General features: G+C 55.1%; 2 protein-coding genes and 1 long non-coding RNA gene across 10 annotated transcripts in view; 1 reads left to right on the top strand and 2 right to left on the bottom strand.

Moving 5' to 3' along the window:
• The window catches only part of SRL (sarcalumenin), a 44291-nt gene extending 39142 nt beyond the window's left edge, over nucleotides 1-5149 (bottom strand). The window contains exon 1 of the mRNA XM_059415463.1: nucleotides 4983-5149. The gene's annotated coding sequence lies outside the window, so the exon portion shown is untranslated. The remainder of the gene's footprint in view (nucleotides 1-4982) is intronic.
• Nucleotides 5150-5488: 339 nt separating this feature from the next.
• Nucleotides 5489-8159, top strand: LOC132026953 (uncharacterized). Of its 2 annotated transcripts, XR_009407041.1 has the most exons (3): nucleotides 5489-5634; nucleotides 7178-7288; nucleotides 7411-8159. It is a non-coding gene; the product is annotated as an uncharacterized LOC132026953 (long non-coding RNA). The 2 variants fall into 2 exon arrangements; XR_009407040.1 differs by having other exon boundaries at nucleotides 7178-8159.
• Nucleotides 7701-21533, bottom strand: part of TFAP4 (transcription factor AP-4) — a 34756-nt gene continuing 20923 nt past the window's right edge. For 4 of the 7 annotated variants that reach the window (XM_059415456.1, XM_059415458.1, XM_059415460.1 and 1 more), the window contains 6 exons: nucleotides 13063-13228; nucleotides 12848-12946; nucleotides 12265-12435; nucleotides 10709-10849; nucleotides 9549-9701; nucleotides 7701-8786 (listed from right to left, as the gene is read on the bottom strand). In XM_059415456.1, the coding sequence (XP_059271439.1) occupies nucleotides 8592-8786; nucleotides 9549-9701; nucleotides 10709-10849; nucleotides 12265-12435; nucleotides 12848-12946; nucleotides 13063-13228 (925 nt within the window). In that variant the 3' untranslated portion in view covers nucleotides 7701-8591. Of the gene's footprint in view, nucleotides 8787-9548; nucleotides 9702-10708; nucleotides 10850-12264; nucleotides 12436-12847; nucleotides 12947-13062; nucleotides 13229-18214; nucleotides 18405-19817; nucleotides 21318-21533 lie in introns of those variants that run through there. The other 3 variants (XM_059415454.1, XM_059415455.1, XM_059415461.1) reach the window with 3 other exon arrangements.

The following is a 21533-nucleotide window of genomic DNA, read 5'->3' as shown; positions in this document are numbered from 1 at the left end:
GATCTCTCTCTGTCAAATAAATAAAATAAAATCTTTAAAAAAAAAAAAAATCAATTGACCGTATGTGTGTAAAGCTACTTCTGAACTGTATTCTTTCTATTGGTCTGTGTCCTTCCACTGTGATTTCCTAATCAGTCTTGAAATCATGTAATGTGAATCCCCCAACTTCGATCTTCTTTTTAAAAGTTGTTTTGGGGTGGGGGCACCTGGGTGGCTCAGTGGGTTAAAGCCTCTGCCTTCAGCTCAGGTCATGATCCCAGGGTCCTGGGATCGAGGCCCGCATCAGGCACTCTGCTCTGCAGGGAGCCTGCTTCCTCCTCTTTCTCTGCCTGCCTCTCTGCCTACTTGTAATCTCTGTCTGTCAAATAAATAAATAAAATCTTTAAAAAAAAAAGTTATTTTGGGATGGATTCCTGGGTGGCTCAATCAGTTGAGCGTCTGACTCTTAGTTTCCACTCAGGTCATGATCTCAGGGTTGTGGGATGGAGCCCTGCATGGGACTCTGCGCTCAGTGGAGAGTCTGCATAGGATTCTCCCTCTCTCTTTCCCTCTGTCCCTCCCCCCATATTCTCTCTAAAATAAACAAATAAATTTTTTTTGAAAGATGTTATTTATTTATTTGAGAGATATAGAGGGAACAGAAGCAGGGAGAGCGGCAGAGGGTGAGAGAGAAGCAGGCTCCTCGCTGAGCAGGGAGCCTGACACAGGGCTCAATCCCATAACCCTGGGATCATGACCCGAGTTAAAGGTAGATGCTTAACCAACTGAGCTACTCAGGGGCCCCAATAAGTAAATCTCTAAAAGAAAAAAAAAAAAAAATGCCCCATCAGGGCTCAAACAGGTCCCTGCACAGACATATCCATAGCAGCACAATTAACAAGAGCCAGAAGATGGAAACAATCCACGTGCCCAAGAGAAGATGAGCGGAGGAACCAAGTGTGGCCTATCCATACAATGGGATATTATTTAGCTATAAAAAATGAAATTCTGGGGCACCTGGAGGGCCTCCCACATGAGGCCAACGTGCTCCAGGGTCACATGCCCACCTGCCGCCTCATCTTGCCACAGGATCCCTCCCGGATCCCCCAGAGAATGAGAAGGCCTCTCCCCTGATCACAAAGCAGCAGCCCCCCACCAACCCCCAGTGCCTGCCCAACCCCACCAATACCTCCTGCTCCCCATAGGGTAGCAAAAAAATGGATTTTCATCAATTCTCTCTTCAAGTTTTCTGACCATCCTCTTTATCTACCACAGGGAGGAAGGCAATGGGAGACAGACGTGCTCATTTCTGATACCCATGAAGCACATGGAGCCTTCTCTAGTCATGTTCCTGCTTCCTCTTTAACTGGATCCAGAGGCTGTCCACCAGAACAGGCTGCACCCTGGGGGTGGGGTGGGGAGACTGTGACTTAGGCCCCCTAATTCAGGAAACTCTGCAGCTGTCACTCCTCGCTCCCTTTCAACACCAGGGGTGTGGTGGGGGGGACAGTGGGTTTAGGGAGGACATTCCTTTCTACAGCTGCCGCATGGAGGCCCTGCACCCCGCAGTCCTACCCTCCTCTTGGTCAGCATGCGCTCCTGTCCATCAACACCAGAAACTTGCAACTCAGCGGGGCCACAGAAGAGAGGGGACCAGGACACGGGGTGGTACTGGCTCTACACCTAGCCCAGGACCTGCAGGGCCAAGAGAGGGCAAGCAGAACTTCAGAGAGAATGATAAAGGCAAATGCCACAGTACAGTGCCATCCAGGAAAGCACGGAGGCAACTAGATAAAGAAGGGACAATTGGAAGGGCTCGGGTGGGACAGGATGAAGCCAGAACCAACAAGGTCTGAGGTGAAAGATGGCCAGGCCAGCCAGCTCCAAAGACAGCTAGAGGATTTCCCTGTGCTTTACATACTTGTCCGAAGCCATTCTAAAGCCAGCTCATCAACTGCTAAGGAGGCTGAGGCCACAGGAAGGCTCCCACCTCCACCAGACAACCCTTCAAATGTCGCAGAGCGGGGCTGACTCCTCCCCTGCCAAAGATGCCCCAAATAGTGGCATATGTGGCATTTATTTATGAGAACCCACCCTGTGCCAGAAAAGCATGAAGACGGCTCACGAGTACTCATAAAGTTTAACAAGCAAGCAAGAACTGAAAGTTAGAGTATAAGAAAACCACACCAAGGCCGGCACACAAAAAGGAGCCATTTGTAAGGCTGACACAAACACGAATGGCACTGCATACGTAAGGCCCTCACATGTGTGTAACTTGATCACTCGCCAACTCACAGTGTCCTTAAAATAAGAACAAACCAACTGCTTGGGAGAAATGAAATGACTTCTGATACTGAGACTCCACAGGAATTTCTTCCAAGGATCTTCTTCATAAGAAGGACACAGCGTAACTTAATGATCCTTGAGAACATCAGCAGACATACATTTCCATGAGGTTTATCCCCAACAGACACCCTTAAAATAGCCCAACAGAGGCCACCAGGAACCAATAATGCCCAGTCCCCTCCCCAAGAACCCAAAGAGGGTCAATGATACGTGTTCAGGATGTATTTTCTCCTCCGCTGCCACTTTACCACTTCACACACATGACAGTAGAAGGGGAAATTGGCACAATTTATTTGGGGTGACAATATCTATTAAAATATATTCATGATAGGGGCACCTGGGTGGCTTAGTTAAGCATCCTACATTTTAAAAAATATTTTTAATTATTCCTTTATTTGAGAGAGAGAGAGAGAGAGAGAGAGGGTGAGAGACCACAAGCAGGGGGAGCAGCAGAGGGAGAAGCAGGCTCCCCGCTGACCAGACCCTCCCAGGACAGGATCCAACCCAAGCCGGAGGCAGACACTTAACCGAATGAGCTACCCAGGCACCCCAAGTGTCCTATTCTTGATCTTAAACTCAGATCATGAGTTTAAGCCCCATGTTGGGCTCCATGCTGGATGTGGTGACTACTTAAAAACACAATAATAGGGCGCCTGGGTGGCTCAGTGGGTTAAGCCGCTGCCTTCGGCTCAGGTCATGATCTCAGGGTCCTGGGATCGAGTCCCGCATCGGGCTCTTTGCTCAGCGGGGAGCCTGCTTCCCTCTCTCTCTCTCTGCCTGCCTCTCCATCTACTTGTGATTTCTCTCTGTCAAATAAATAAATAAAATCTTTAAAAAAAAAAAATAAATAAAAATAAAAATAAAAACACAATAATATGGGACGCCTGGGTGGCTCAGTTGGTTGGACGACTGCCTTCGGCTCAGGTCATGATCCTGGAGTCCCGGGATCGAGTCCCGCATCGGGCTCCCAGCTCCATGGGGAGTCTGCTTCTCTCTCTGACCTTCTCCTCGTTCATGCTCTCTCTCTCAAGTAAATAAATAAAATCTTTAAAAAAAAAAAAAAAAAAAAAAAAACAATAATAATAAAATAAAATAAAATATATTCATGATAGCTGTTTAAGTCACAAGCAACCCAAACGTCCATGGCTAGGTGAAAGGCTAAATCCACTGTGGTATGTATTCATGCAACGGAATATACTTGGCCATAAAAAATGAATAAACTGCTGATACACAGAAAACTGTAAATGCAACTCAGAGACATTGTGTTGGGCAGAAAGGCAGACAGTAAGAGTATAAATACTATACGATTTGTAGGATGATCTAAAATAGGCAAAACTAGTCCATGGTGACAGAAATGAAAATGGTGGTGAGATTTCACTCCACCCCCACCAGAAAGGCTGAAGAGATGCAGGCATAGTCTGATGATGCTGACGGCCGGTGAAGATGCAAAGCAACTCCGACTCGGCTGGTGTAAAACGATCCAGCAACAACCATACCAAACGCAAGCAGATAAAACTGGTAACACGTGACTGAGTAAGGCTGGTGCGCTGCACCGGGCACAATCATCTGGTTCTGGTCTGGACCTGAGGTATGCAAGACCATAACACTGGGGAGGCTGGGTAAAGGGTGCACAGTACCTCCCTAGACACCTAGTTGTTTCCACAAAAATTTGTAAAGCTTTAAAAAAAATAAACCACTTGGGGCGCCTGGGTGGCTCAGTGGGTTAAAGCCTCTGCCTTTAGGCTCAGGTCATGATCCTAGGGTCCTAGGATCAAGCCCCGCCTCGGGCTCTTTGCTCAGCAGGGAGTCTGCTTCCCCTTCTCTCTGCCTGCTGCTCTGCCTACTTGTGATCTCTATCAAATAAATAAATAAAATCTTAAAAAAAAAAAAAAAAACACACTTGAAGCCCTGGTGGGGTGCTGGGTACACAGGTGTATATTGAGTTTGTGAAAACTCATGGAGCTAAACACTTAAGCTATGCTCCTCTTCTGAGCGTGTATGATGTGATACCTCAGTAAAGAGGTTTTGTGGGAACACTGCCTTGATCCTGTCCCTCCTAGGCCCCCAACCCTTCAGGAAAAATAAAGTCCAAGCTTCTCAGCAGCCTTGGATGTCCTATGCCATCCCACTCCCACATCTTCTCCACTTATTCCTCCTCCCAGGCCAGCCTGCGCAAAGCCTGCAGGACACCATAGCCTTCCAGGCCACTGGGCCTGGCCCCCAGGTGGCGTGGTCATCTGGACTGGGGCCACTGTACAGGTAGCTGCTAACCCTAGACCCCTGTCACTGTCCCCCTCATGGCTGCTGACCCTGGAACCCTGTCACTGTCCCCTCGTGGCTCCTGACCCTGGACCCCTGTCACTGTCCCTCTCATGGCTCCTGACCCTGGACCCCTGTCACTGTCCCTCTCGTGGCTGCTGACCCTAGACCCCTGTCACTGTCCCTCTCGTGGCTTCTGACCCTGGACCCTGTCGCTGCCCCGTGCGTGGCTGCTGACCCCACATAGGCATGGCCAAGGCAGACAAGCTTCACAAACGCGGCAGGAAGAAAAGAATGAGGTATTTCCTTCATAGTTTCTTACATTCGTCACCTGTTCTGAGATGACACTGTGGATGCTGTGGCTTAAAAATCAAACATGTCATTAAAATTAACGTCACCTGTTCCTTTCACTGCAGCTCTGTTCCTTCCACTAAGACTCTCGCCGGCTACGGCACTGACACCTGGGCGCGTCCTTTGCCCCCTCAGGCGCGTGAGGAAGTAGGCGAGCGCCTCTGCGCGGGGAACACGCGGAAGCCGTACGTTTGCGGCGTTTGCGTGCGAGGCGTGCGTGAGAGACCGCGGGGGGCGGGGACAGGGGCGGGGCCAAGAGTGCAGGCTGGCGGGAGCGCGCTCAAGGCCGCCTGAGGCGCCAAGGAGCATGCGCACCGAGGGGGCGGGATCGGGGCGGCCGTGTCCGGGAAAGGGCGGGGCCGCCTCCGCGCCCTTGACTTCCGCTGCCTGCTGCGGAGACCGCCTACTGTCGCCAGGCGCGCCAGAGGATCGGAGGAGGGGGACTTTCCTGCCCCGCCCCCAAGTTCCTCTTCTGGCCTATAGGAACTGAACAGTCCCGCGAGCACCGGAAAGAGGCGGAGCCTCCGCCCTCGCCGGGCCTGGCGCACTGGGCCCACAGCGCCCTCTATTGAGGCTCTGCATGGAAGGAGCTCTGCGTTGAGGAGCTGCATGGAACCTGTCCCAAGCGCTTTGCACCTGGCTCTTTTGAAAGGGTAGCTCCTTGGTCCTTGGGAAGGGGCGTCCCCACCCAGATCCTAGGTAAGCCCCTCCCCTCAGACACGCCTTTTAATGTAACTAAGTAAATTCATCGGTATAGACCCAAAAAAGGAACATTTGCTATAACGCTAAGTGAAAGAAGCTAGCTAGAGTAAAGAGGCTAGACATTGCATGATTCCATTTATACGACATTTTGGAAAAGGCAAAACTATAGAACAGATCAGTGTGGTTGCCAGGATCTGGACTACAAAGGGACAGTGGGAACAATGAGGATGAGGACTGAGGACTGTAGTGATAGTTAACACAACTCTACACATTTGTTAAAACTCATAGAACCAAAAACTAAAAGGTGTGACTTTTAGCAAAAGTAAGCTACACACTTTCATTTTTAAAATTCTAGAACACATTCATCTTTAAAAACTCCAACAGAAAGCAGATTGGTGGTTGCCAAGGGCTGGGAGGAGAGAGGAGTGGGGAGAGACTGAAGGAGGTAAAGAGTTCATTTAGAAGTGATCGAAAGGTTTTGGAAATGGATAGAGGTGTCGGTTACCCAACAATGAATATACTATATTCATTCACTATAAAGTGAATTGTTCACTTTAAAATACTTAATTTGGGGTGCCTAGGTGGCTCAGTGGGTTAAAGCCTCTGCCTTCAGCTCAGGTCATGATCTCAGGGTCCTGGGATGGAGCTCCACATCAGGCTCTCTGCTCGGTGGGGAGCCTGCTTCCCCCTCTCTCTGCCTGCCTCTCTGCCTACTTGTGATCTCTGTCAAATAGATAAAATCTTTAAAATAAAATACTTAATTTTAACTTATGTGAATTTCACCTAAAAACATTAAAAGTTTGGGGCACCTGAGTGGCTCAGTTGGTTGGGCGACTGCCTTCAGCTCAGGTCATGATCCTGGAGTCCTAGGATCGAGTCCCGCATCGGGCTCCGTACTCGGCGGGGAGTCTGCTTCTCCCTCTGACCCTTCCCCTTCTCATGCTCTCTCTATTTCTCTCTCTCATTCTCTCTCTCTCTCTCTCAAATACATAAAATCTTTAAAAAAAAAAGAAACATTAAAAGTTCTTTAAAAAAAAGTTCAGGCTCCTGCCTCCCTTTCTATTCAACAAGCTGGTGTCTAGAGGCATTCACTGTGGGGTGAGATGTGAAGTGGTTATTCCTCTCTGGCCTCAGTGCCCATGTACCTGTCACAATGCACACATGACAAAAAGCAGAAAAAGGGGAACACTTGAGGGGTTTTTTGGTGTTTTTTTGTGATCTGGGTTTTTTTGTTTTTAATTTATTTACCTATTTGAGAGAGAGAAGAGAGCACATGGGGGGGGCAGGTAGAGGGAGAAAGAGTCCTAAGCAGATGCCACACTGTGCGTAGAGCCCAATGCAAGGCTCGATCTCATGACCCTGAGATTACTAACTGAGGCAAAACACAGAGTCAGACACTCAACTGCTCAACCGACTGTACCACCCAGGCACCCCAAGGGGAGCAGTCTGTAAAGCTCTCTCTGGGCACAGAGGATTAAGAGACTTTAAGGTCCACCACCCTAACCAACAAGGCAAACTTCCCTTGCCCACTGACTTCCAGCTTCAGATGATGATGAAACTGAGGCTCAGAGATCAACGGGCTCCCCCAAGAAGGAACTGGCTGCCGGCAGACAGACTCCAGGACCTGCTCTCTTTAACACCACACCAGGAGGTAACACTCCCTTCCCTTCTGTAGCTGGGGAGACTGAGGTTCAGGGAGGTTACACAAGATGAGGAAGTGGCAAAGCCCAGGGACAACCAGGACCCCTGAACATCCTGTGTCCTTTCTCTAAGACCTAGGAACCTGTTTCTTGGTGGTTCATTCTCTCCTTGCCTCCCACCAAGGAGTTGGGAGACACTCCTCCCACTCCCAACACCATCTCCCGTCTCTGCACGATTGAGGGAGTAATCCTGGGAACCCTGGAGTCTGGAACCCTGACTGCTCATTGCAACACAAGCTGAGGGAAGTCATCACACTCAGGCACACCCAGTCCCCTCCGGGGGGCCCCAAGAACACCCCATACTCTACTCCAGGAGCCTTCCCCAGCTCCTCAGGACAACACACACCCAGAAGACACAGGACCTAAAAAACAAAGTACAAACTTTATTTTGTTTCTTTATAAAGGCACGGTGGCCTCTTGGTTTTTCCCCCCACTTTCTTAACAAAATATAATAGTTTCTCCTTGAACACAAAGACCTCAAAATTGTAAGAAAAAAAATTTTCAAAATAAAAAAGCAAAACAAACAAAAAAAAAAACCAAGAAACAAGAAACAAAAAAGATAAACGAAACCAAAACCAAAAAGAACCAACAACAAACAAAACAAAAAGAGAGAGACAAAGACATTTTTGGGGTAGAAGATGGGAAATCCGGAGGGAGAGGTGGGGCTGGGTGGTGATGGGGAGTGGCAAATCCTCGTGCTGAGCCGAGGCCGGGAGGGGAGGGGAGAAGGGCAGCAGCAAACCCCAACCGAGAAGCACTGTAGACTCCCGGGCCCCCAGAGAGCCCCGACCCAGCCAGACCCCCAACCCATGTAAGTGCTTACAGGAGAAAGGAAAAAAAACAAAGAGGAGGGAAAGAGTCAAAAACTGACGGTCTCAGGCTGGCTCTGGGGAGGGCAGAATACCTTGGGGCTTTGTTTGATTTTCCCTGTTCTTAAAAACACGTTGAAATGAAAAAATGCTTTTTGGCGGAGAGAGGCCAGGCTGTGTCAGCTTCCCCCAGCCTCCGGGGCGAGGCCCAGCCCCAGGTGTCCCGGTGCTCCCACGAGCTCCTGCCACCCCAGTCCCCGGGACCTCAGGCCAGGTGGCTTCACTCAAAGGTGGATTTACAGTATTGAAAAAGAGGTCATAAAAGAGACCCAAATGACGTCGTAATTTTGTAAAAATTCCTCACTCGTTCACCTGCGTCGCTCCCTGTTGCTGCCCCCCCCGGCCCCCTCCAGCCCCAGGAAGGGAGAGGAGGGCTGGGGGGTGGTCAGGGAAGCCCCCCGTTCCCTGCTGGCTCCTCCCGGCTCTGGTCCATGGCGTCGCTGTCTGAGGCCTCCGAATCGGAGGCGGTGTCAGAGGCGTGGGCCTCTGGGCAGCTGCGGGCTGGCTTCACGATGACCGCTCGCCGCTGTTCCTCCTCCTGCTCCTGCCTTTCCTGGGTGCCCTCGATGTGCTGGATCGCCTGGGGCGGGGGGGGGGGGGGCAGGCTGTGATGAGGGCTGCTGGGGACACTCGGACAGCCACCATCCCCTCCCAGCCCCCCCCACACACCCCAGAAAGGCCCACAAGTGAGCCTGGCAAGACAGCGGCTGGCCCGCCCAACCTTTGGAACTCCTCTGCTAAGCTGAAAAACTCCTCGGGAGAATCACAAGCGTCCCCCATGGATATATTTCAAAGTGCCCATTCACTTATGCAAGGTCTCTGTCATTAACTTTATTATTCAATTTACTGGGTTTATGTGAAACTACAGTTGCAGGGGTTGATGGGGTTTTCTGGTTTGGTTCTTTCTTTCTTTGTGACTCTGTTGGGTTGCCCAAGGGGCACCACGCGAAGGTGGGCACAGCAGAAACCTTGGGCCTGACCCACAGAGCCAATCATCTCCTTTCTTTCTCCTGCGCTGGAGGCTTCCCTGTCTCCCACCCAGCCGCTGCCACCTGCACCCCGCCCCGGGTCCTGGGAGATGGAGCTAAGGGGAAGCTCTAGACCAACCCAAGAGCTGGATGCAGAGAAGCCTGACACCAGGGCTCTCAGGGAGCAAAGAGCCCTCTCAGCAAATCCCACAGAGGGAAGGAACGGGGTCTTCCAGGGCATGCTGCCCACCCCCTCCTTTCTGCCCAAAACCTTCTCTGGAGCCGCCTCCCACCACAGACACAGAAAGGGAGACGCGGGGATGGACACAAAGGGGCCTGTTCCCACAAGAGAACCCATCCTCAAGCCCAGGTACCTGCACAATGGTGTCCAGATTTTGCCGGGACGTGGAAACAGAGTTGATGACCGAGGAGGGGCCCATGGTGACGACGTTGATGTGGTGGGAGGGAGGGGGTGGCGCGGGCACGATCACTGTGGGGTGGTGGGTGGGGGCCGGAGGGGGCAGGAGCTGCAAGACAGAGGCCCTCAGTCTCTTTTCCAGGAGCTGCCCCTTCCCTTCTGTCGCTCACAGAAGGACAGCCCTCAAAACCATCTGCTCTGAGAGAGCCTCTGCCAGCCACCCCAGCCCTTGAACTCCTTCACTCAGAGGGCCAGCCAGTTTGTGCTTCACCTCTCTTATTTTAAAAAGGAAGGAAAAAGGTTCAGAGAGACACTTCAAGCCATCCGAGATCCCGTGCCCCCCTCACCCCGCTCTCCAGCACAAAGGAAGCACTTCAACATCTAATAAATCCCGTGGCTGAGGGGCACCTGGGTGGCTCAGTCGGTTAAGCATCCGACTCTTTAATTTTAGGTTAGGTCACGATCTCAGGGTCATGAAATCCAATGTCAGGCTCCACGCTCAGCAGGGAGTCGGCTTCGGAGTCTCTCTCCCTCTGCCCCTCCCCACACTCGTGCTCCCTTTCACTCACTCTCTCTAAAATCAGTAAATAAAAAATTTTTTTAAAGTAAATAAATCTTAGGGCGCCTGGGTGGCTCAGTGGGTTAAGCTGCTGCCTTCAGCTCAGGTCATGATCCCAGGGTCCTGGGATCGAGTCCCGCATCAGGCTCTCTGCTCAGCAGGGAGCCTGCTTCCCTCTCTCTCTCTCTGCCTGCCTCTCTGTCTACTTGTAATCTCTGTCTGTCAAATAAACAAATAAAATCTTTAAAAAAAAAAAAAAAGTAAATAAATCTTAAAGAAAAACACACTGGTTGTCAGGAGTGTAGACGCTGGGTTTAGACGGCCAAGTCCCTGAGGATCACAAGTGGGCATACAATGTAACCTTTCTGTGCCTCAACTCTGCCATCAGTAAAATCGGAAGAGTAAGAACTCAGGCCTCCAAGGGCCACTACAAGGCTTCAGTGCCCTAATGTTGCAGGGCACCTGGAAACCAGTCACCTTAGGCCCTGAGTCACCCCACCGAAGCCCAGGGGCACGGATACTCAGGTGAGAGCCCCTCCCAGACGCCTCCTGCTCACCTGGGTCCGCAGGTGCTGCTGCTCCCGCTCTAGTTTCTCCTGGTGCAGCAGCCGCACCTGCTCCTGTTGCTGCTGCAGCTGCACCTGCTGGGCGATCACCTTGAGCTTTTCCGGATACATGTGTGCCTCCAGCGAGCGCACCTGGGGGCAGGGCAATAGGTTCAAGGGCAGGGCTTGGACCACAACCTGGCACCTCCCCTCACCGCCAGACCAGCCCTGGGACCGCTGAGGCAGGCCACCCTAAGCTCTGTCCTCCGCCAAGCCCTAGTATGGCGCTCGGCCACCCTCAAGGTAGAGACCAAAGTCCTCAGCTCAGCCTGCTGGGCTCGCCATGACTCATCTCCTCTCCGGCCGCCCACTCGCCCGCACTCTCCTCCTACCGCCAGGTCCCTGCCCAGGCTGTTCCGGGCGGAGCACCCTTCTCCCCTCTCTGCATGGTTGACTTCCAGACTTGACCTCCCAACCTCAGCAAAAGTCACTTCCACAGAGAGGCCATGGAGCAGCCGCTCTGCAACCAGCCCAAGTCCGCCTCTCTGGTGCCCACCGCTGGCATGTGGTTTTTTTTTTTTTTTTTTTTTAAAGATTTTATTTATTTATTTGATAGAGAGAGATCACAAGTAGGCAGAGAGGCAGACAGAGAGAGAGAGGAGGAAGCAGGCTCCCTGCTGAGCAGAGAGCCCGATATGGGACTCGATCCCAGGACCCTGAGATCATGACCTGAGCCGAAGGCAGCGGCTTAACCCAGAGCCACCCAGGCGCCCTGGCATGTGGTTTTTATTACAGCTGTGTTTTTTTTTTTTTTTTAAGATTTTATTTATTTATTTGACAAACAGAAATCACAAGTAGGCAGAGAGAGAGAGGAGGAAGCAGGCTTCCGGCTTAGCAGAGAGCCCGATGTGGGGCTCGATCCCAGGACCCTGGGATCATGACCTGAGCCGAAGGCAGAGGCTTTAACCCACTGAGCCACCCAGGCACCCCTACAGCTGTGTTTTTATCTTACTGTCTTTTGTTAAGAAGTCATTTACTTGAGGGGCACCTGGGTGGCTCAGTGGATTAAGCCTCTGCCTTCGGCTCGGGTCATGGTCTCAGGGTCCTGGGATAGAGCCCCGAGTTGGGCTCTCTGCTCAGCAGGAAGCCTGCTTCCCCCCTCTCTGCCTGCCTCTCTGCCTACTTGTGATCTCTGTCTGCCAAATAAATAAATAAAATCTTAAAAAAAAAGAAGTCATTTACTTGAGAGCAAGCAAGAGCGAATGCCTGCCCAGACAAGTGGGGGGCAGGGGGTTACAGAAGGAGAGGGACAAGCAGACTCCCCACTGAGCAGGGAGCACCACATGGGGCTGGATCCCAAGACCACGACATCGTGACCTGAGCGCCCCAGACGGACCACAGCTGTGTTTTTACAGTGTAAGATCCTCTGACTAAGGTTCCTCCACCCATACAGACAGTGACCCTGAGGAAAGTGAGCTGTCTGCTTTGGTCCCCACTGGGTCCCAAACTCGTAGGTCCGGAACAAGGGAGGTGCTCCTGCAAATACCTGTTCAACCCAGGAGCCTCACCTGCTCCTCCAGCATCATGCGCACCGAGCGCTCCTTGTCCAGCTGCTGCCTCAGCTCGATCATCTCCCGGCGCAAGTCCTCCGCCTTCTCGTCTTCCCAGATGTCTGGCGACCCGATGCCCTCGTCCTTGTCCTCGGCCCGCCGCCGCTTGGGGGATGAGCCGCTCAGCTCCTGGGGACCCCAAGGGGCTAGTGAGTGTGCCCCCATACTACCAACAGCACCACCAACAGCAGCGAAGTCAGAGGACCCCTCATAACCCCCAAGCCTGCCTGGCCCAGGTGCACCGGCACTATGGAGCCCCATTCTACAAAGCCAAAAAATGGCCAAAGGCCAGGCAGGGAGGCAGAATGGACTTGCTTTCCAGAGCCCACCCCACTGCACTTGACCGATGAGTAAACTGAGGCCCAGGAAGGCAAACGGCTGCAGTAGGCAAGTTGGTGGGAAAGATGCAGCCCTTAACCCTATCGAAGTCCAAGGCCACGGTGGAGCCAGGACAGGCCAAACAAGGGAAAGGGAGCCAGGAGGACAGCAGGGCACTGAGACAGCAGCGGGGCCTCCACAGGGGTGGGGGGAGGGGCACTACCTGGATAAAGCGCTTGAGCTGTGTGTTTTGCTGCAGGAGCCTGGTCTTCTCCTGCTCCAGGGAGAAGATGTACTCTGCCGTCTGCTGGAGAATGGCTGCCTGGGGGTGGGAGGGACGCGTTAGGGACCCTAGCAGGCAGCCTCTGCCAAGGCTCACTTTCTTCTCCCCACCGGAGCCCACCATTTCCTCCAGGAAGCTTCCGGGCCCTAGCCCACCTTGCTGAGCTTCTCTCCATCTGTGTGGGGGATGAGGGTCTTGAGGGACTGGAAGCCCGCGTTGATGCTCTGCATGCGTCTCCGCTCGTTGCTGTTTGCGATCTCCCGCCGAATCCGCCGCTCCTGGTCCCGCTGAGTCTCAGGGGTCAATGGAATGTTGGCAAGGCTGCGGAGGAGGACAGAGACAGACTCAGGCTAGGTACCCTCTGTGCCCTGCCCTGGCGGGACCCTGTCTTTCCAATCCCTCTGCAGAGGGCCCCTAGTAGAGCTATCATTCCCTCCCGGTGCAGAATTTGTCTACACTTACCGCAGACCAGGAGGGTGATGGAGTAGTATACTCTGAGAAGCCCCCAGGTCCCAGCCCCAGTGTCTGGCCGGCCTGTGTGGGTGGGGCCCTGAAGCCTGAATGGCTACCAAGAATCTCTGTGATTCTGATACCAACGGCCCTAAGACCAAGTGCAGACACCTGTCCCTGGGACACTTCTGAGCTCCTTATTACACACCTGGACCACCCTCCCTCAGCGCTGCCCTCTTGAGGACTGGGGAGCACATCCCTCCTGCAGCCTGGCCCCAGACAGGGCTGAGACTTCAAAAATGAGACAGGTACCCCTCACTCCAAGAAGGGGCATCAGACCAAGCGCTCTTGGAGACACTTCCCCCCCAAGCCCACGAACCCCGAGGCAGACCCACCCAGTGCCAGCGAAGCAAAGCTCCCAGCATGCAGTCGGCAATGTTACTGCAAATTAAGTGACTGCATCCTACAGGGGCAGCAGCCAGCAGGGTGAGAGAGAAGGCGGCCAGTGGAAGGGGGAGAGGCTGTGGGCCCAGAGGCATTGGCAGGAGGCAAAGACAGCAGTGGGGCTTGTGGGCCCAATGCCACCGCTCCCGAGGGGTGGGCCTGTGTGTGGCCTAGAGGAGGCATTCCCCCTTTCCTGGCCCTCTCCTGCAACTCCCCCGCCCCTGGCCTGATGACTTCCAGATGCTGGGCTCCCAAAAGAGGCCACCGGCCCCACCCAAAGCCACAGCCCTGGCTTCTTCCTGAGGGGCCCTCCTGGGGTGACCTGGTCCAGGCCTGGGCCAAGAGAGCTCACACCCCTTGTTCTAGAGAAGTGGGGAAAAGGACTATGGGCAGCCTTATTCCATTGATGGGGACCCGGGGCTCAAAGAGGTGCCCAAGCACCCATGCCCATCCCCAGGTGGAAAGGTCAGAAACCCATCTGTGAGAGCTGGAGACAACCAAGACCTTTCCTGGCCATCCCCCCCCTACCCTGCCTACCCCATCTGTCCCATTCCAGGCCTGCAGGATCCTGCACTTGCCCTTGTCCCTTCCTGGGCCTTGGCCTTCTCTCCTGACAGAGAGGCAGTCCACATCAGCCTTAGCTGGGGGTCCACAGACAAGCCCTCTCCTCCGCCAGCACCCCCAAGCCCTCCCTGGACCCCCTCCATCAGGATGCAGTTTCCTCCTGGTGCCCTGGAGTGTCAGTGCTCGAAAGGGGGCCACAACCCTTTCTTCACAGATGAGACTTGGGGCTCAGAATGAGGGCCAGAGTCTTAGAATCAGACTACCAGTCATATGGCTCCAATTCTAGGCCAGAGGCACCTCACTCATCCCAGTTTCCCTGCCCCGACAGTGGAGGCAATGGGGTGGCAGGGAGGATGCCACCCTGAGATCTGATACACAGTGGCTTGCCTGCCCTTAGCGGGGGGGCGGGGCGGGGTGGGGGGGCGAGGGGACTGGGAGGGGGGAGGTGAGGAATAGAACCTAGTCCCTGCTCCCTGGTCTGGATGTACCCTCCAGACCCTCTGTGGTGGGAGGGTGGATTACAGAAGAGGTGGAGGGGGAGAAGAAGATGAAGAGGGGGGTCAGAAGCCTGGCTGGCTCAGTCAGAAGAGCCTATGACTCTTGATCTTGGAGTCATGAGTTCAAGGCCCATATCGGGTATAGAGCTTACTTAAAAAAAAAGAGGTGGGGTGAGATGTCCAGAGGAGGCCAAGCCACCAAGGTCAGACAGCCAGACCAGGGTTCAACAGGCACCTGCAGATGCCAAGGCCCAGCTTTCCTACAACTGCTGATGATATCCTCCACTGATGGCTCACGAAGCGGCTGCCGCTTACCAGAGCCCCATGTATGGTCTCAGTAGATAGTGTCCCTGCCCCTCCCGGAGAAGAGTGGGACCGCACAGAGCTAAAGTGACCTGTCCAAGTCCACCATGAAAGACAGGAGGAGCAGGGTGCGGGCAGCGAGGCTCCTGCACATTCCAGCCCCCACTGCCCACCCCCCGCCCCTATCCAAGTCCTACCAACTCCCCCGGACCCACAGAGAAACCAGAGTTCAGTCCCACCTCCCCCAACAAGCCAGCTCGGCCGCCCATGAAAATCTCTGCCCCGGGAGACCCTCAGCTCCATCCTTCTCCCCAGGATGCCCAGGAACTAGGGACACCAACGGAGAGTAAAGGACCCAGGCAGGGGGCAGGAGCCCGCTCATCCTGGCTCTTCGGAACATTCCAGCCATTCTGCTCCCTTTGCCACCAAGTACATCCGCCCAGCCTCCTGGTTCAGGAACCAGCTACAAGGGAACCTAATGCAGAAAACAGACTTCACCCCAAAGCTGCAGTTCCTCATGACGGACTGCTACCAAGGCCCTAATGGATAACTCACCTAAATAGTCCTGTAAGTTACAGGTTTCCAAGTTTCTCTAATACTCAAAAACTCAGCTGAGTTTCTCTAATACAACGTCGACTAACGAGGGGTTCTGATTGGCGGAATGTTGACTCATCAGGGGTTCTGACTGGCGAGAGCATGGCGAACCAGCTGTTGACCGGTGGAATCATGGCTAACCAGGGGTCCTGATTGGTGGGCGTGCTGGCCAACCAGGGCTCCCGAATGCTGACCAACCAGATTTCCTGCAACAGAGGACTGTTCTAGCTACTCTACTAGATAGGGATAAAGGGGATTTTTCTGCAAATACCTCAAAGTTTCTTGCACTTCTGAGTTTCGCGCACATAAAGGTGATTTACAGGAATGGTAAGGGCCTCCGACCCCTCCACACCAACTTCAGACTGGCAGGTGAGCAGAGAAGGGAACCTGGTCCACTGACACCCAGCGTCTGTTGCTTCTCTCCTTCCCGAACTGCCCTCCGACAGCCAGTCTCCAGAAGGGCAGCCAACGGCCAAGAACAGTTTGGGTACCACCCATGGGTGCCGAGACTGCCACCCCAATACAGAGTAGCCCCAGACGGCCCCCTGGGAATAGCATCAGCATACCAATCAGAGGCTCTATAGTAGTGACCACACTCAAGGCAGAATCCTGACCTGTACCTGTTCTCCTGCCCAGCCCAAAGGCAAGTAGTCCCCATCCACCTATACCCCCAGACTTGGTTCCAGCCTCAGATTAGCCACGGAGAACTCTCATTTTCCATGGCCCAAAGTCACTCACACACCTGCCACTCAACAGTGACAGTGAGAAGTGGGAAAGCCCACATGGGATTTCTTCCACAACCCAAGAGGAGGACAGGAGGGAAGAAGCGACCCTTGGCAAGGATCCCCAAGGCCAAGTACTGAAGCAGCTCAGGGCCTTCACCCAGTCGCAATGCTTTTATCCATACACTTCACTCTGCCCAGCCTGCCACCCCTGCCCTCAGCTCTGAACAGAGCATGGCCAGGCTGTTCCCATCAGGAACACCTCTCGCCTCCCTATGGCTTCCTTGGCCCCTCAGATCAGAGGGAGCTCCCTGCACTGTGTCCAAGTACAAACCAGCCTGGCCATTTGCTAGCCACGGAACCCCATGCTAAGGCACTTCATCTCCCAAAGCCTGTTTACCCACCTGTAAAATGGGGGACTACTACCTCACTTCATAGGGTCATGGTGAAATTTACAAGACATGGGGGGAGGGGCACCTGGCTGGCAGAGTTAGTAGAGCATGAGAGTTTTGATATTGGAGGTTATGAATTCAAGCCTCACATTGGACACAGAGAATAACTTTTAAAATAAATAAATAAGGAAGGAAAGAAAAATGATCCTTAGGTTCTAAAAAAGATAGGAGGAGGGAGGGAGAGAGAGATGGAAGAAGAAAAAAAGAAATTGAGAAAAAAAGGATGCCTTGTTTTTCCAGGTTGTACCCAAGACTCCAGGAGATCCCACGATCTCACTTACGTGGTTCAGCACCAGACTCTGAGCTGTTAGGACAGCTCCTGCACAGTTTCCCGCACAGAGTAGGTGCCATATACATTCTGGATTAGGGACTCAGCACACACTCCAAAGGCCCTGTCTCTCCCTCCCAGGAACTGGTCTCTTTCCCTCCACCAAGCGCAGCAGGTAAAGACCACAATCCTCCTGCCTTTACGAGTTTTGAGGGCTACTGTAAAAGACACCAGGCGCTTTCCAGACACACAGCCAATCTTCACAGGTGCTCCATTTTACAGAAGGGGAGAGCAGTGCAATTACACAGGTCCAAAACTACCCAGCTTGGGCATGAGCAGGGCTAGGAGGGTAATGCAGGGTGCAGGACCCACACCGGTGCCTGCTGTGCAGTACAGCCCCCTCCAGTGGGCCTGGGAGAGCGATGAGAGAGGGAGGGAGCCCTTCTAGTCCCTGAGGAATGGAACGAAGCCAAAGCCCGCCAGCCTCAGGAGCCAGTCCACACAGCCGAAATGTCCCACCCAGTCTACACACCACCTCACCCCATAGCTGCTTCTGAAAATGAACAAACCCAGAGGGCCCAACTCCACACCCACTGCACGGGCTTACAACTGTCTCACAGATAGGCAGGCTGAGCAGATCCCCAGAGACTGCTGGACTCCTATAAAGCAGGGCTTGGGACAGGGACAGTGAAGCCAGAGTCCTCAGAGGCCAAGAGAGGATTCAACAAAGTCCTAGGCCTGGCAGCCAGAGGTCCCCAAGCCTACCCAGGATCAGGCCCAAATAGCCCCATCCAGCCTTTCTCTGAGCAACCAGCCACTAGGAGTAGGAGCAGGGCTCTGGGATCAGGATTTAAGTCCCAGCCCTTCCACTTGCCCTTCTCAGGCCTGTGTCCTCATCCCATATGAGAATCTTAAGGCCGTTTAACTGAGAACAGTATGAAAATTCAGTGAGAAAAATCTAGCAGAACGAGTTCCTAAAACATACTAAGAGCTCCACAATTTTTTTTATTTACCTATTACAGGTAGGTCCTCCCGGCAGACCTTCTGGAAGGGCCAGTCCGCAAAGTGGCTACCACCCTGGCTGCCCACCACACTGAACTTGAAAACTGTTAAGGTAGAGGAGCCCTAGGGCAAGCTGGGGTGTGTGTATATCCATGCGCAGCAACCTTCCCCAAACCCGATTTCTGCAGCCCTTGGTGTCAGTGTCCACCAGTCTGGGCCACACCGCCCCGGGCTCCTCCTCCCTCAATCCCCGCCCAGCCTGCCCCGGGCGTCGGAGCACGTGGCCCCAGCCCTAGGGAGCCATTTCGCTCCAGAAGCATGGTTCTAAGGGGCCTGTGGGTTCCAAACTTGGGCATACAGGAAAGTCCCAGATGCAGCACTGCCATGTCCCGTGGGCCATGTCCAGTGCAGATGCCCAGGCCCTTCTGGCCATTGAAGTTGCGGCATGTACCTTTTAACAAGTGTCCAGGGCAACGGGATGCAAGAGTGGTGCACACACCCATCACCCTTGGTGAAGGGTGGATCTGGAGCAACCCGGGCCAGAGCTGGGAAGTGGCTCCTGGGGAGGGCCTCCGACCTAGGATCACCCACCCACGCACCCACCGGGCTGCGAGACAGAACGCTTTCGGTTTACGGCTGGGGGGGGAGGGGCGTGAGATGGGAAAGTTTGCAGCCCAGACCTGCGTGCGGCAGGCAGCGGCCTCGTGAGGCCAGGGGCGGCGTCCGGTGCCCCCTCGCCAGAAAGCACTCCCACCGGGCCTGCCTGGCCGGTCCAGCCCTCGGGAGCCGAGCTTTGTGCGAGGAAAGCGTGGTCGGGAGGCGCCTACAACTCCCACAATGCCACTCCGGCGGGGAGCCGGGAACTACAGCTCCCGAGAGGCTGCGCGCCGAGGTCCGCCTACTCCAAGAGGGCTGCAGAGTCACGTCCAGGCCTCGCTAGTAAACAGCGCCCGGGCGCGGGCGGCAAGCTAGCGAGCTGCCGCCAACGTGCCGGAGTCCGCGGCGCCCCCGGGCTGGTAGTGCCGGCCTCTCGGGTCCCACCCATCCTCGCGCCCCCACTCGAGCACGCCCCCCCAACCCCGCCAGAGCTCCGCTTGCTGCAAACACATCACCCGGCTCCCCGATCCCCCCCCTCCGCGCCCAGAGCCGCGGCGTGGCTGCATTGTAGCCGCCCGCGCCGCGGCCCCACGCGTGGCCCGGGCCCCCCAAGTCCCCTTGGAGGGGAGCACCCGGAGACAGCGAAGAAGGAGGGAGAGGAAGGAAGCCGCCGCAGGAGGGGGAGGAGGAAACGCGGGGGGGAAAGCCACCAGCACCAAGCATGGCCGGGACTGCTGCAGAACCACGTGGGTCTGTTTGCAATTTACAAACGTCGCGACTCGCCCGCCTGCAGTGGACAAAAGTGACCGGGGCCGCTTGGGGCCCCCATGTTCCGGGGGAGGAGGGTCCCCCGGCAGCGCAAGCCCGGCGCGCGGGGCTGTAGCGGCCCAGGGCGGCTAAGAAAGGCGAGCGGGGTCGGCAGCGCGGGCCATGCGTGCGCACACGCGCGCCAGCCCAGGCGGGCTGGCCGGGGGCTGCAATCATGGGAAGGGGGTGGGGGAGAGGAGGAGTACACACCTACAGAGCCCTCCTATCACTTCTTTCTCTGTTTTCCTGAAATGTTGCAAAGAGGGCACCTTCTGAGTGGGCACCATGAAATACTCCATAGCGATCGGCCCCCCTCCTCTGCACGAGCCGGGTCCCGCGGTCCGCCGGAGAATGCAAGATGGAAATCCGAATCAAAGAGCAGCGCCGGACGGAGGTGCAGAAACGGCCGGTCCCAGATGCTGGCGGCGGCGGCGGCGAGGGGAGGGAGGCGGGCGGGAGGGGCGGGAGGGAGGTCTCTCCGGCCTGCCTCCCCGGGCGTGTGTATGTGTGTGTGTGTTTGCAGCTGATCAGATGTCTGTTTCAAGGCGGGAAACAGCTGGTGAAAACTCAGCACTCCCCCGGCCTCCTTCCGCGGAGTAAGGAATTGCATGTAAACAAAGGACTATTTGCAGCGCTCCCCGGGCGCCGCGAGGCCCGGGCAAGAGGGGCGCCGGCCCCGGGGGCTGGTTGCGACCAGGGTCTGCGGGCCTACCCCACCGGCACCAGGAGCCGGGGGCCGTGGGCCCGCTGGGGGGGCGCGGCGTGAATGGAGCGAGCTGCGGCCGAGCTACATGCGCCACTATGGGTGATGAGGTCCATCAGCTGACAGGTTGGCAAGCGTTGCAAAAAAAAAAAAAAAAAAGGCCAGCCACCGCGAGGGAGCCTAGCCTGTGCGTCCGGGGTCCGGCAGAGACTGCCTGATGCAGGGTCTCCGTACTCGGCGGCTCTCGGGGACAGAGGGCGCGCAGCTGGGCCCGACGAAGACGGCTTAGGCAGCCTGGGGTGCTGCTCGGGGCTTTTTCTTTTTCACGGTTGCAGCTGCATGGAGAGGAGCCGCTCTGGCGCGCTCCCTCCGAGCCCAGGGCCCCCTGGAAACTTGCGTCACAGCCACCTCTTCCCACATGTAACTTGGGGCCGACTTCGGAAGCCAGCCAGCCCCCTCCCTCCCTGCCTGCCCAGTTGGCCGCCCAGCCCAGACTCCGGAGCCTGGGAATCCCGGAGCCGGGGAGGAGGAAGCAAAGGGGGGCGCGCCGGGCGCCTCAGATCCTGGGGCTGCCTTAGGAAACGGGGGCCCCGTTGGGGGAGTGAAGGGTGGAGACTGGCCAGGACGGCAGCGGCCCCGGGGGCAGGCTGCCAGCGCGGCCCGGAGGTCTGATGGCTGCTGCCTAGTACCCCCTATTACCCAGCCTCCCACTTTCCCCCTTCGCGGGGAGGCTGGACAGCAGGAGGCGGAGGGCCGAAGCTTCTCATTCATGGCTAAGCCAGTGAGGGAGGGACTGCTCCTCCACCAGGGTGCGCTCTCTACTACGGGTGGCCGCCCGGGGCGAGGAGGGAGGGACGCTGTGGCGGCTAGCTTCCGTCCTCCCTCTCACGTCCCCTCCCCTGGCTCCTGGAGGATTGGCCCCTGGCTCAGGAAGACCACGCCTGCCTTGGAATGTCCTCCCTCCTGCCCACAGCCTTTCCCAATCCCATCCGCCTTCAAGGTTCCGCCCAAATCGCGCCTCCTAATTAAAATATTCCCACTAATCGCAAGAAGTTACTGTTACTTTAGGAACTATCATTGTTACTAGATATTGCGACAACCTTGCATGCATGTTCTCCGATCCTTAAAGCAACATGTTGGGCAATTTCTCTAAGTACAGATCCCAGTCCCTGGGAAGTCTCAGTATGGGGCAGGAAATGTGCTCAGGAAATGATGACTTCTGG

This window comes from Mustela nigripes, chromosome 11 (assembly GCF_022355385.1).
Source record: "Mustela nigripes isolate SB6536 chromosome 11, MUSNIG.SB6536, whole genome shotgun sequence".
Classification (NCBI taxonomy): domain Eukaryota; kingdom Metazoa; phylum Chordata; class Mammalia; order Carnivora; family Mustelidae; genus Mustela; species Mustela nigripes.
Note: the sequence above shows the minus strand (reverse complement) of the source record. Positions and strands in the feature narration are given on the sequence as shown.